The sequence below is a fragment of the Portunus trituberculatus genome, chromosome 41 (genome assembly GCF_017591435.1).
Source record: "Portunus trituberculatus isolate SZX2019 chromosome 41, ASM1759143v1, whole genome shotgun sequence".
NCBI lineage: Eukaryota > Metazoa > Arthropoda > Malacostraca > Decapoda > Portunidae > Portunus > Portunus trituberculatus.
Window position 1 is genome coordinate 41,942,500 of NC_059295.1, and position 13,326 is coordinate 41,955,825.

Below are 13,326 nucleotides of genomic sequence, written 5' to 3' on the forward strand. Positions count from 1 at the left end.
AAGTTAAGCTAATTAAAGTGAATTGCGAAAAATGTGGAGAATCTCTAGGAAAAGTGATGGAGAAGCAGGCTGAATGGAAAAAAAGTCAGGAAGTGGAAAGAAAGGAGGTAAATTACAAAGTTGCAAGTCTGGAAAAGGAAATCAAAGAGTCTGGGGAGAAAACTTTGGGCCTTGCTGAAATTATAGATCAACAGATCATAGAAGAGAAGATAGCTGAGAAAGTGGTGAAGGTTATTAAGTCAAATGAGACATTGGTGAGGGAAACTGTAGACAAAAAGAGATGTGTGGTGATATTTGGTGTGGAGGAGGATAAGACACCGAGTAAAATGGAGAGAGAGAAAACATAAAAAGGTGATAAATAATATCATTAATGTGGTGCAGGAGGAGGAAAAGACCTAGTACAAGAAATAGAGGACTTCCATAGAATTGGAAAGTTCACAAGAGAAGGTATGAGGCCAATAAGAATCAAACTTAAGTCACAAAAGGATGTAGATGAATTGGTGGAGAAGTCATGGAGGCTAGCCCAGCAGGAAACAACAAGGAAGATTTGGTTGAGAAGAGATCTCGGTGAAAAGGAAAGAGAAATGTTAAATGAGTTGAGAAAGGAGGCTTTGAAAAAAATGAAGAGAGGACAGAAGAGGAGAAGAAAGAGTTTTTCTGGAGAATCTTGGATATGAGACTGAGGAAGTGGTTCATAACCCAGAAAAGTACAGCAAGAAAGGACTAAAGAAACTTACATATGAGCGAAATGTAATGTATTCCAACATAAATGGAGTGATATCGGGATTTTAGAACTCAACGATTACTTGAGGACAAGAACCCAGATATTGTGGGTCTTACTGAAACAAAACTGAGAGAGGAGAAGACCTGATGATGGTTGGAGAAGGAAATATAATGTTTGGAAAAGAAATAGAGTAGGTAAGATGGGAGGAGGAGTGATGTTGCTGGTTAAAAAGATATAAAGGTGGATCAAGTGAAAAAGGTATGGGAAAGGCAGAAGTGCTAAAGATCAGAGCAGAAACTAATGAAGGAAAAAGAGGCACTACATAGTGGTGTACGTACCACCTAAGACAAATGCATGGTCAGTACAGGAATATGAAGAAATGATAAGTGATACAGGAACATGTCTGGAAGAAATGTTGGGTGGCTGTGAACGAACTATAATGATGGGAGATTTTAATTGTAAAGAGGTGTGTTGGGAGGACTGGTCAATGGAAGGATCAGAGACAACATGGGGAAATACACTATTGACACTGGCAATGGAAAATGTGTTAACTCAGTGGGTCAAAGAAGATACTAGGTTTGGAGGAGAGGGAGCATCGTCAAGACTGGACTTGGTCTTTAGTACAGAGCCAATGGTCATTGAGGAGATGAGGGTGGAGTGCCCTTTAGCAAAGAGTGATCATGCAGTTTTGGAGTTCAAGGTGATAGACGAAGAGAAATCTAGAAGAAATGAAGAATATAAAGTGGGAAGATGGAATTATGCCAAGACAGATTTTGGAAACCTAAAGAAATTCTTTCAAGAGACAAATTGGATGAAATTCAAGAGTGCTAAGGAGCAAATGAAAAGTGGAAGGAATTTATAAAAATATACAAAGAAGGTGAGAAAAATTTGTACCAATAAGACAACATAGAGAAGTTGGAAAGCAGGACTGGTTTAACGATAGATGTGAAAAGGCTAGAACAAGAAAAGAGGATGCATGGAAGAGGTGGAGAAGGAAAAGACGGATTAAGCAGTGGGAAAGTTACAAAAGAGCAAGAAATGAATATGTGTTGATTAGAAGAGAAGAAAGAAAGAAACAAGAAAAGGATATAATTGATAAATGTAAAGACCAACCAAGGCTTTTTACAGACATGTGAACAACAACATCAAAAATAGAGAAAGTATTGAAAGTTTAGAAGTAAATGGAGTATGCAGTGAAGATCCCAGGAAATGGCAGAGGCTATGAATGGATGCTTTCGGAAGGTATTCACAAAGGAGACTGCTTTTGACAAACCACTGGTAATGGAACAGAAAGGGATTATGAAGGAGTTTCAAGTAACTGTGGAGGAGATCAAGAACATGATGGGGAGTTTAGAAGTGAGAAAAGCTGTGGGACCTGATGGGGTATCAGGATGGATTTTAAGAGAATGCAGGAGCAATTGGCAGAAAAAGTTTGTGAAGTAATTGATGCCTCATTAAGGGAAGGTGTAGTGCCCCAAGACTGGAAAAGAGCTAACATTGTCCCAATCTATAAATCAGGTAACAAGAGAGACCCATTGAACTATAGACCAGTGTCACTTACAAGTGTGGTAGCTAAGATGTGTGAGAGGGTGGTGAAGAATAGATGGACAGACTTCTTGGAGAAAAATGACATACTTTGTGAGTGTCAATTTGGTTTTAGAAAAGGGCGTTCATGCACGACAAACCTGATATGTTACTATTCGAGGGTGATAGATGTAATACAGGAAAGAGATGGTTGGGCTGATGGAATATATCTGGATTTAAAAAAGGCCTTTGATAAGGTACCACACCAGAGACTGATCTGGAAACTTGAAATGGTAGGAGGAGTGCATGGCAGTTTACTAAAATGGATGGAAGACTTTTGGTAGGAAGAGAAATGAGAACAATAATTAAGGACAGACCATCAGAATGGGGATTGGTGGAGAGTGGAGTTCCACAGGGATCAGTGTTGGCACCAGTAATGTTCGCAGTCTACATAAATGACATGGTGGATGGGGTGTCCAGTTATGTGAGCCTATTTGCAGACGATGCAAAATTGTTAAGAAAAGTGAGATGTGACAAAGATTGCGAACTACTCCAGGAAGACTTGGACAGAATATGGAAATGGAGCTGTACATGGCAAATGGAGTTCAACACGACAAAATGCAAGAAAATAGAGTTTGGCAAGAGTGAAAGAAGAATCAGGAGTATGTACAAGATAGGAAATGAAGACATAAAACCAGTCATGAAGAAAAAGACCTTGGGGTGACAATTACCAATGACCTATCGCCAGAGAGACATATAAACAAAATAATTGGAGAAGTATTGAACTTATTGAGGAACATAAGAGTGGCGTTCGTATATCTAGATGAAGAAATGATGAAGAAAATAATTACTGCAATGATAAGACCGAGGCTTGAATATGCAACAATACAGTGGGCTCGAACTTAAAGAAACACATAAGGAAACTAGAGAAAGTACAGAGGGCTGCAACGAAAATGGTGCCTGACTTAAGAGATTTGACTTATGAAGACAGACTGAAAAGAATGCAACTTCCAACCCTGGAAAACAGAAGAGAAAGGGGAGACCTGATAGCAATATACAGAGTGATGATTGGCATGGAAAAATGGATAGGGAAGATCTGTGTATGTGGAATGGAAGAATGTCGAGAGGGCATGGGAAAAACTAAAATGGCCACTTATAGGAGAGATGTGAAAAATATAGCTTCCCTCATAGAAGGGTGGAAGCATGGAATAGTTTAGACGTGGAAGTGGTCAACGCAAGGAATATTCATGATTTTAAGAAAAAGCTGGACATTAATAGATATGGAGACGGGACAAAACGAGCATAGCTCTTTTCCCGTATGTTACAATTAGGTAAATACAATTAGGTAAATACACACACACACACACACACACACACACACACACACACACACACACACACACACACACACACACCTTTGGGAATGCTCTGACCATCTCTCTTGTTTCTTTCTGTCGTAATAAGTGTGCCATTGGAAAAAGATGAGAAAGAGCCAGAAGAGGGATCTAGGATATAGGCTTTACGAGTACTTGTTGGAGGGAAGGAGTCAGCAGTGGATTGAGTGAAGGAGTTAGGAAGGATTGTATAGTTGTCAGCAGTGGATTGAATGAAGGAGTCAAAAGTAGATTGAGTGAAGGAGTCAGCAGTGGATTGAGTGAAGGAGTCAGCAGTGGATTGAGTGAAGGAGTCAGGAATGGATGTATAGGAGTCAGCAGTGGATTGAGTGAAGGAGTCATCAGTGGATTGAGTGAAGGAGTCAGGAATGGATGTATAGGAGTCAGCAGTGGATTGAGTGAAGGAGTCAGCAGTGGATTGAGTGAAGGAGTCAGCAGTGGATTGAGTGAAGGAGTCAGGAATGGATGTATAGGAGTCAGCAGTGGATTGAGTGAAGGAGTCAGCAGTGGATTGAGTGGAGGAGTCAGGAATGGATGTGTAGGAGTCAGCAGTGGATTGAGTGAAGGAGTCAGCAGTGGATTGAGTGAAGGAGTCAGGAATGGATGTATAGGAGTCAGCAGTGGATTGAGTGAAGGAGTCATCAGTGGATTGAGTGAAGGAGTCAGGAATGGATGTATAGGAGTCAGCAGTGGATTGAGTGAAGGAGTCAGCAGTGGATTGAGTGAAGGAGTCAGCAGTGGATTGAGTGGAGGAGTCAGGAATGGATGTATAGGAGTCAGCAGTGGACTGAGTGAAGGAGTCAGCAGTGGATTGAGTGGAGGAGTCAGGAATGGATGTATAGGAGTTAGCAGTGGACTGAGTGAAGGAGTCAGCAGTGGATTGAGTGGAGGAGTCAGGAATGGATGTATAGGAGTCAGCAATGGATTGAGTGAAGGAGTCAGCAGTGGACTGAGTGAAGGAGTCAGCAGTGGATTGAGTGGAGGAGTCAGGAATGGATGTATAGGAGTCAGCAGTGGGTTGAGTGAAGGAGTCAGCAGTGGACTGAGTGAAGGAGTCAGCAGTGGATTGAGTGGAGGAGTCAGGAGTGGATGTATAGGAGTCAGCAGTGAATGTTTGGCGGAAGTCTGTAGTGGTCAAAGGAGAAGGATCTGCAGTAGTAGTAGTGACATCCGTGGCACCCTCCAGTCCTCCACAGATGGCCAGCACGAGTACCCATAATGGAGGGTGCGGCCTGGTCATCCCTTCTCACCCTTTGCTGCAATAAGAAAGAAAAAAATGTATCAACTTAGGTGATTATTAGACCAGACCTGGAATAAAGGCTATGTATTAAATATATACTAATTACACTAAGATCTAATATTTTGAGCATAGGATAGAACAGATCAGTCATATATATGAGTATATATATATATATATATATATATATATATATATATATATATATATATATATATATATATATATATATTTATTTATTTATTTATTCTTTTTTTTTATTAAATTGATTACTTTACAGCAAATAGTGCATTACCGAATGAAAGGAAGTGATATGTTAAGTAATACTATTCTCTCTCTCTCTCTCTCTCTCTCTCTCTATCTCTGTGTGTGTTTCACTGTTTGATCTGCTGCAGTCTCTGACGAGACAGCCAGACGTTACCCTACGGAACGAGATCAGAGCTCATTATTTCCGCTCTTCGGATAGGCCTGAGACCAGGCACACACCACACACCGGGACAACAAGGTCACAACTCCTCGATTTACATCCCGTACCTACTCACTGCAAGGTGAACAGGGGCTACACGTGAAAGGAGACACACCCAAATATCTCCACCCGGCCTGGGAATCGAACCCCGGTCATCTGGCTTGTGAAGCCAGCGCTCTAACCACTGAACTACCGGGCCGTGTGTGTGTGTGTGTGTATATATATATATATATATATATATATATATATATATATATATATATATATATATATATATATATATATATATATATATATATATATATACAGTAAACCCCGGCTAAGTTGGACAGAAATAAGCTGGATATTATTAGATAAGTCGGACACTTTTAGGAATTTATTTATTTATTGTTACGCCACCCTCCCCCCCCCTTCTGCCTCTCACAGCTCCGTCACTTCGGCGTAGCCTTACGCCTGTGGCAGGTAAAGGCGGATCACACGTGCCAATTTGCGAATGAAATTTTACGTACGTAGAGTTTCCGACTCAAAATCGGTGACTAGGCAGTGGAGATAGCAGTCGCAAAACAAGATCAACATGGTGGTCGTGTTAGTCGATTTGCGACATTATTTTACGTCGTGACGTCACGGAGTAAGTTTGAAAATGTGGTCGCCATTTATAGCGAAGATGTTAGAGCTGACGAGGGAAAAAGAACATACCTGGGACCCCAGAAAGAAATTGTACAGTAAGAAGGAAAGCTTGCGCAAGCCGTTGTTCTACAAAATAGTTGCCACTCTCCCTGGGCCGTTTCTACCTTTGTGGGGGCTCTAGGCAAGATGCTGTTTGGGGGACCCTAGATAAATAGGTAGGTATGTATATCATTTATCTCTGGGGACCCCCTGGGAGCTCTAAGCAATCGCCTAGTCCGCCTATAGCTAGAAACGGACATACACTATCCAAAAACTGTTTCCCTCCATGTAGGGTGTTGGTGGAGGTGAGGACTGAAGACTGACTGAAGATTTGTCTGGATTTAATTTGATCGCAATAGTGCATAGTCTTCTCAGATTAACAATTTTGTTATGAGAAATGTAGGTTAATTTAGAGTGTGGTAGACATTCCTTTCTCTTCTACTTAGCCAGGGACGTATCCACAGGCATTTTCTTTTCTGTTGACTTTTCCGGTACGCCTAAAGAAGAGCAACAACAGCTTCAGCACCGCCATTGGAGGAAGACATCTTGGCGGGTAGCTGTTTGTTTATATTCACTTCCCGCCGAGGCGCCAGTTAGTCGATATTTTCCAGACTATATGTGTGACACTTTCCGACTAGAAGGGATGACTCGGAAACTCTACTTACGTAAAATTTCAGTCGTAAATTGGCACGTGTGAACCCGCCTTAATTCGGGGAGCAACCCGCAGGAACGGCAAGAGCGTGTTGTACCGAGCCCTAGGAGGCCTGCTCTTGTAACCACAGCTGGAGTAATGCGGAAGAGAAGAGAAAACAGACACACTGGAGATGCTTTTACGAATAACAGTGTTTATTGGCGTCACACGTGGCACGGGGTGGATAATCACAAAGGGGGACACAATAAGTCCTCCACGTAAGAACTAGGCTACACCACACATGCACAATCTTAGACCGAGCAACCAAACCACTCCAACAGTACACAAAGTAGCACTTCATAACATTATTTATTACGTTATATCCCGATAACACGGGTATGTATGTGTGTGTGTGTGTGTGTATATATATATATATATATATATATATATATATATATATATATATATATATATATATATATATATATATATATATAAGTAGAAGGAAAGAAAGGAGTATCTACCACACACTAATCTTAAGAAGACTATGCATAATTGCTATCAAATTAAATCCTGACAAGTCTTCAGTCCTCACCTCCAACAACACCCTGCATTGAGGGAAACAGCTCTTGTAGAGTGGCAGCTATTTCGTCGAACGACGATTTGCGCAAGCTTTTCTTTTACTGGTGTCCCAGATGTTTTCTCTTTCCCCCACCAACTCTAACATCTCTATACCTGGAGACCACATTTTCAAAGCTTACTCCGTGACGTCACAATGTAAATAAAGTCGCAATTTCGCAAATCAACTGGTCATGTTTTGCAATTGGTTTCTCCAGTCGATAGGCACCGATATCAAGTCGGAAACTCTACCAATTTACAATTTCAGTCGCAAATTGGCAAATGTCATCCCACTTTAAATTCTTGTGACGTTTCGGGAAAATGTAATCTTATCTTCAGACAAACACTGAAACAACATGCAGGGAGTGAGAAAGGGGGCGCGTACACCCTCCAAAAGATACTAGGACAGAGGTCCTGGGTGTACGCGTTCCCCTTCCCTCGCTCTCTGCACGTTGTTTCAGTGTTGGTCTGAAGATGGGATTACGTTGTCCCGAAACGTCACTAGAATTTAATCCAGTTTGAATAGAAAATGATTTTACTGCGACTTTTCTTCAACCTCTACATTCTACGCTTTGGCGGATCTACACTGAACTAGCTATATATATATATATATATATATATATATATATATATATATATATATATATATATATATATATATATATATATATATATATATAATGTCCTTTACTCATAATCTTAGCTGGAAACTTCACATCTCATCTCTTGCTAAGACAACTTTTATGAAGTTCTGCGGCGTCTCCGCCAGATTTTCTCGCCCCTCCAACTGCTAACTCTGTACAAGGGCCCTTATCAGTCTTTGTATAAAGTACTCTTCGCATGTTCGGGGGGGGGGGTGTTCCACTCATACAGTTTTATTAGATAGGATGGAATCAAAAGTTTTCGTCTCAACTCCCCTCTGACTGACTGTCTTCAGTCTCTTTCTCAAAGCCAAACCTGCGGCTCTGCTGCACAAGGCTTTCTTCTTCCTCTCATTCATATTCTGTCCAACCCTCTACTACAAGAGTTAACCAGTATTCTCAATCATTCATGCCTTTCACTGGTAAACTCTGGAACTCTCTACCTGCTTCTGTATTTTCATCTCCCATATGACTTAGCTTCTTTTAAGAGAGAGGTGTCAAGACAATTGTCCCAGGTTTTTGACTAATTCTTTCGATATTTTTTGGAAACTACAATTCTAGTGGGCTTCTTTTTTTTTTTTTTTTTTTTTTTTTGTCTTGGCATTTCTCCCTCTTACATAAATAAAAAATAGAGGCTTATTTTTTTTGGTGGGCGTTGAATCTATCAAAGGAAAACTGAAGCATTCATGTGGTATGGGAGTACCAGGTGTTGCTACTGAGAAATCATATGACATGGATTGGCAAGGAGTCACGTGCCGGCATTTGTTCATTTCCGAAGTGAATGTCCTTGATAAATGTTATTGTTAAAAATGGAGAAACCAGAGTTTTGGTCTGTCATGAAGTATCTTCACTTGAAATACATAACTAAATCAAAGATCTTTGAAGGAATGGTAGGAAACAAAGGGTAAGAGTTTCCGTAATATGCTACAGCCAAACGTTGGATCTGAGAAAACAAGTGTCATTGAAGGATTCGACCATGACCGCACTTGGGAACCCTATATCTTTGGGACATACCTCAGGAATGAGCTCTCAACATTATGAAAAAAAAAAAATAATAACGGTGATCTCCTTTCTAAACCTCAAAAAAGGTCTCTTGTGTTTTGTCAGTTTTATTTTGTTTTGACCAGTACATCTCTCCACTTTCTGTTGGGCAATGAGCAGGCTTGCTTCATTTTCTTTTCTTTTTTTTATACAGATGTTTACATTTGCTTTTGCTATTGGTCAGTATACTGTTATAGTAGACTTCTCTTTTTTATTAAACAACAAAACAACCTTGTCCACCAACAATTTTGAAACATTCAAGGATTCGTTAAATTCCTTTGTTTGATTACTTTGTCATGAATGAATTATCTGGATTCATCATTATCGGCCTGAGACCAAACTATAGTCAAACCTGTGGCGACCCTTCTCTCCGGCCAAGGCTACAACATCGGAGGTGAGCTCATGGCATCCATTTTTTAGGATGCACAGGCACAGCTGGCAGCAGCACAACCTTGTGCATTCAGGTGAGGAACAGCCGCATCGCTGAACAATATTAAGCTGGCTTCCTCATTCAACTACGCTATAACATCATGAAGAGACCAGCTGGAACGGAAATCACTGCATTGTTGTTCCATCAGGATAATACTCTGGCCATACTTCCGTGTATTTCATTCCTCATTAGTTTATACCAACTTGAACTCACTCTTACTTCCATCTTCCCAATGCCAATGAACCTTATATATATATATATATATATATATATATATATATATATATATATATATATATATATATATATATATATATATATATATATATATATATATATATATATATATATAGTTCGACGACGCTATGTAATTGATTAGGCTGTGCATACTTACTACCCCAGGACCCACCATCGTCACCCAAACTAAAAGTATAGATAAGAGATACCACACTGTCGGTCTGTGTGTGTGTGTGTGTGTTTATGTTAGAGGGAAGACCTGCCAAGGGCAGCAAAAAATTGATAAACAAAGCACGTTGGGATGCTGTTTTTTTTTTTTTTTTCTTTTCTTTTCGATTATAGATTTTGCGTGAAGAATGTATGTGTAGTTAGATGCATATAGTTTTGTTTAAAGGAAGAGGCTTAGTTGTATTTACAGGGCAGGCGGTGACTGCCCCTTGTGTTGTGAGACGCAAAGGGAAACAAACGTTCAGTGAGGTCACAACTGGCTTTAATGGCAAGTTCACTTCACACCCCTGAACCAGTGCTATTAGACCTCACAGGGAGTAATTATCGTTTGTCTCATTTACTTTTCATCTACGGTCGTCTACTGATTAATCCAGCCGTCCCCTTACACAAAGAGGTCAGAGACAAACCTCTAGGGAAGACTAAGATGAGACCATTTGTCTGCCACATAGCGACGTCACAATCTCTCAGCTTGCATCCTGTACTATTTATTTACTTGCTGCTGAATGGATAGGAGCTACACAGCCCGTCCAATTTAATTTCATCGCTCCCAGGATTCAAACCTGGCCTTCTCTGTTCTGAGTCAATCGTGCTGACCAGTGACCACTACACTGCGCGGTGTGTATTAAGATAATAAGGACATTCTCTTCATGTGTGTATGTGTGTGTGTCCGCACGCCATTTAACATGATCTGAACATCGCATCCTGGTCAAACAAGTTTGACATTTTATTTCAAATAACAATCATGGCTTACGTCAACATATGTACTTTGATATATTTGCAATAAAAACATCTTTAAATCAGTGAGTAGCGTTGAAAATACATATATATATATATATATATATATATATATATATATATATATATATATATATATATATATATATATATTACATATGTAAGACAAATACGAAGGTGATGAGAGATCGATCATAAGCTCTGAGCTCTCCGTAAACTTAAAGTTGGCGGTCACGAGTCCATGGTAAATTTCGCGCAGACACACATTCAACTCACAATCGAGAGGGCCGGGTTCAAACCCCAGTAAACGGCGAGGCAAATGGGCAAGCCTTTTAATGTGTAGCCCCTGTTCACCTAGCAGTAAATAGGTACGGGATGTAGCTCGAGTGGTTGTGGCCTCGCTTTCCTGGTGTATGGAGTGCGTTATGTGGTCTCAGTCCTACCCGAAGATCGGTCTATGAGCTCTGAGCTCGCTCCGTAATGGGGAAGACTGGCTGGGTGACCAACAGACGACCGAGGTGAATCACACACACACACACACACACACACACACACACACACACACACACACACACACACACACTTTGAACAATATGAAGAAAAGGGACACTTGTATAATCAGTCTCTGTGTAATAATAATAATAATAATAATAATAAACGGTTTATTAGTTAGGCAATGTAAAAAATTACACTGAAAATGTACAGGGGGGACATTACCACAATGAACTAAAAATGCTTAACCTAACTATGGATAAACTTAACCTAGAATTCACTTATTTATTTAAGGCTCGCACAATAGTGGGCACCGCGCTAAGTCGGTACCTATCCGTGCGCGGTGCTCTCAAAGGCGCCACGCGATTATGGTGTCGGGTGGCGCGAGCAGGGGGAGGCACGTCGGGGGGTAGCAGGTGGCGGAGACGTGGATGACGCAGCAGTCCTTCCCCAAATTTTTCCAAGGCTTCCTGGTGTCTTGTGGCCAGCCTCGGCAGACTCAGGCAAGTCCTCGTAGGACCTGTAGGCAGGCCCAAGGATGACCCTGAACGCCCTCCTCTGAACCCTCTCCAGCTGTTGTCGTTGTGTGAGGTTCAGGGAGGAGGTGTGTGTGTGTGTAAATCCGAGCAATGCTCCAAACGTCAGTCACATGTACTACCAACAATGTAGGTATAACGTTAAAATAATAAGTCAAGAAATTAACTCTTTTCAATGAAACTGAATATCAATTATTATTGTTATCGTGATGATAATGATAATATATATTTTTTTTTCAGTCCATCAAATTATGTTGTCTTTTGCATCGGCTTAGATTGCTAGACGGTTTTAACTCTCATCGTCAAAACTTCGCTGTGCAAGTATGAAACTCAGTGTTTTTGCATCGCGTTGCGAGCAGCACATCAGAGCCAGAGACAAGTTCATGGAAGCGCAGGCCTCAAGATAAGCGTTCCCACATATTTGTTTTCAGTCATTCCTGATGCACGTTTTGTGCGAAACAATTTAGCTTCTACATCAATTTGATGTATTAGTGGTGAAGTGAAGATGGAAATAGATATTCTAAATCATAACACAACATAAGATATATCATTCAGGACGGTTATCTGTATTCTTCTGAATTCTGATGGCCATTTTCACTAGAAGTGTTTCACACTCGTTATTATCTCAGCGTCTCCTCGTGAAGCACTGAAGTATCTTCACAAACTGCTTGCTCGTCTGACTTTTCTTCAGGTGAAAGTTGGCTTAGGTATGTGATAAATTTCAGTATGCTCAGTGTCTATTCCCCTACACATGAAAATACTGACAGCACAACCAACATTCGGAGTCAGACTCTATGTACACTTTTTTTTTCTGTTTCTCTGGTAATCATCCCTTATGTTCGACCTGCCGTCCTCTGCTTTACCTTCATTGTTCCTTCACTGTCTTGTAATGGAGCTTGCAGCAATTAGAATTGGTACTCAATGTAATCAAAGAAACTCAAATTTTGTATCAGTTTTGCCAAAAGTAAATGTCCTATCTTTCTCTCATCATGTTATCGCTTTTAACATCTTGCTTACACTGTCAGAAGAAAAAATGGACATTGATCCTTATTTCGAGTACTGTAGACTCTCATTAGGACTATTTTGTAAAGGGGACAGAAGTTATCAGTCATATATATATATATATATATATATATATATATATATATATATATATATATATATATATATATATATATATATATATATATATATATATATATAGAGAGAGAGAGAGAGAGAGAGAGAGAGAGAGAGAGAGAGAGAGAGTTGTGTGGCAGTGGGTGTGGGTGTGGGTGAGGATCTGTATCTATTAATTAACCACAGCCTCGAGCTGACAATGAGACATTTTTAGAATCCAGTTCTTGATTTTTGGGTAACTCCAGTAGCTTTGAAATTTGCCTTGACGCTTTTTAGTACTATGGTGTTTGTTTTATTGTATTCTGGAAACCATCATATTCTTGTGTTAACGTTAAAGTGATCTTTCCATAATCAATAATTTTGTAAGAAGGCGCATCTCCTGCCCCTGGTTACTCATCCTATACGACCATTTCATGTGTATCTTCAGTTGCCCTATTTTAAACAGTAAGTATTTGCTTGAAATCTTGGTATTGGCTGCAGAAACGAATTGATTGATTTCAAAAGTACTTACGTTGCTGTCAGAGGAAAAACGGTATTAAAAAACGAGCTGATGAAATGTACCTTCCACCACTGAACGCTTAGTTTGACTGTTCGTGGTGCATCCTGT

At 40.1% G+C, this 13,326-nt stretch overlaps 1 protein-coding gene across 4 annotated transcripts in view; it reads right to left on the bottom strand.

The window, feature by feature from the left end:
• Positions 1-13,326, bottom strand: part of LOC123516455 (receptor-type tyrosine-protein phosphatase C-like) — a 173,339-nt gene extending 160,013 nt beyond the window's left edge. For all 4 annotated transcript variants that reach the window (XM_045275757.1, XM_045275756.1, XM_045275755.1 and 1 more), the window contains exons 1-2: positions 13,231-13,326; positions 3,664-4,898 (exon numbers count right to left, since the gene is read on the bottom strand). In XM_045275757.1, coding sequence (XP_045131692.1) covers positions 3,664-4,882 — 1,219 coding nt within the window. In that variant the 5' untranslated portion in view covers positions 4,883-4,898; positions 13,231-13,326. The remainder of the gene's footprint in view (positions 1-3,663; positions 4,899-13,230) is intronic.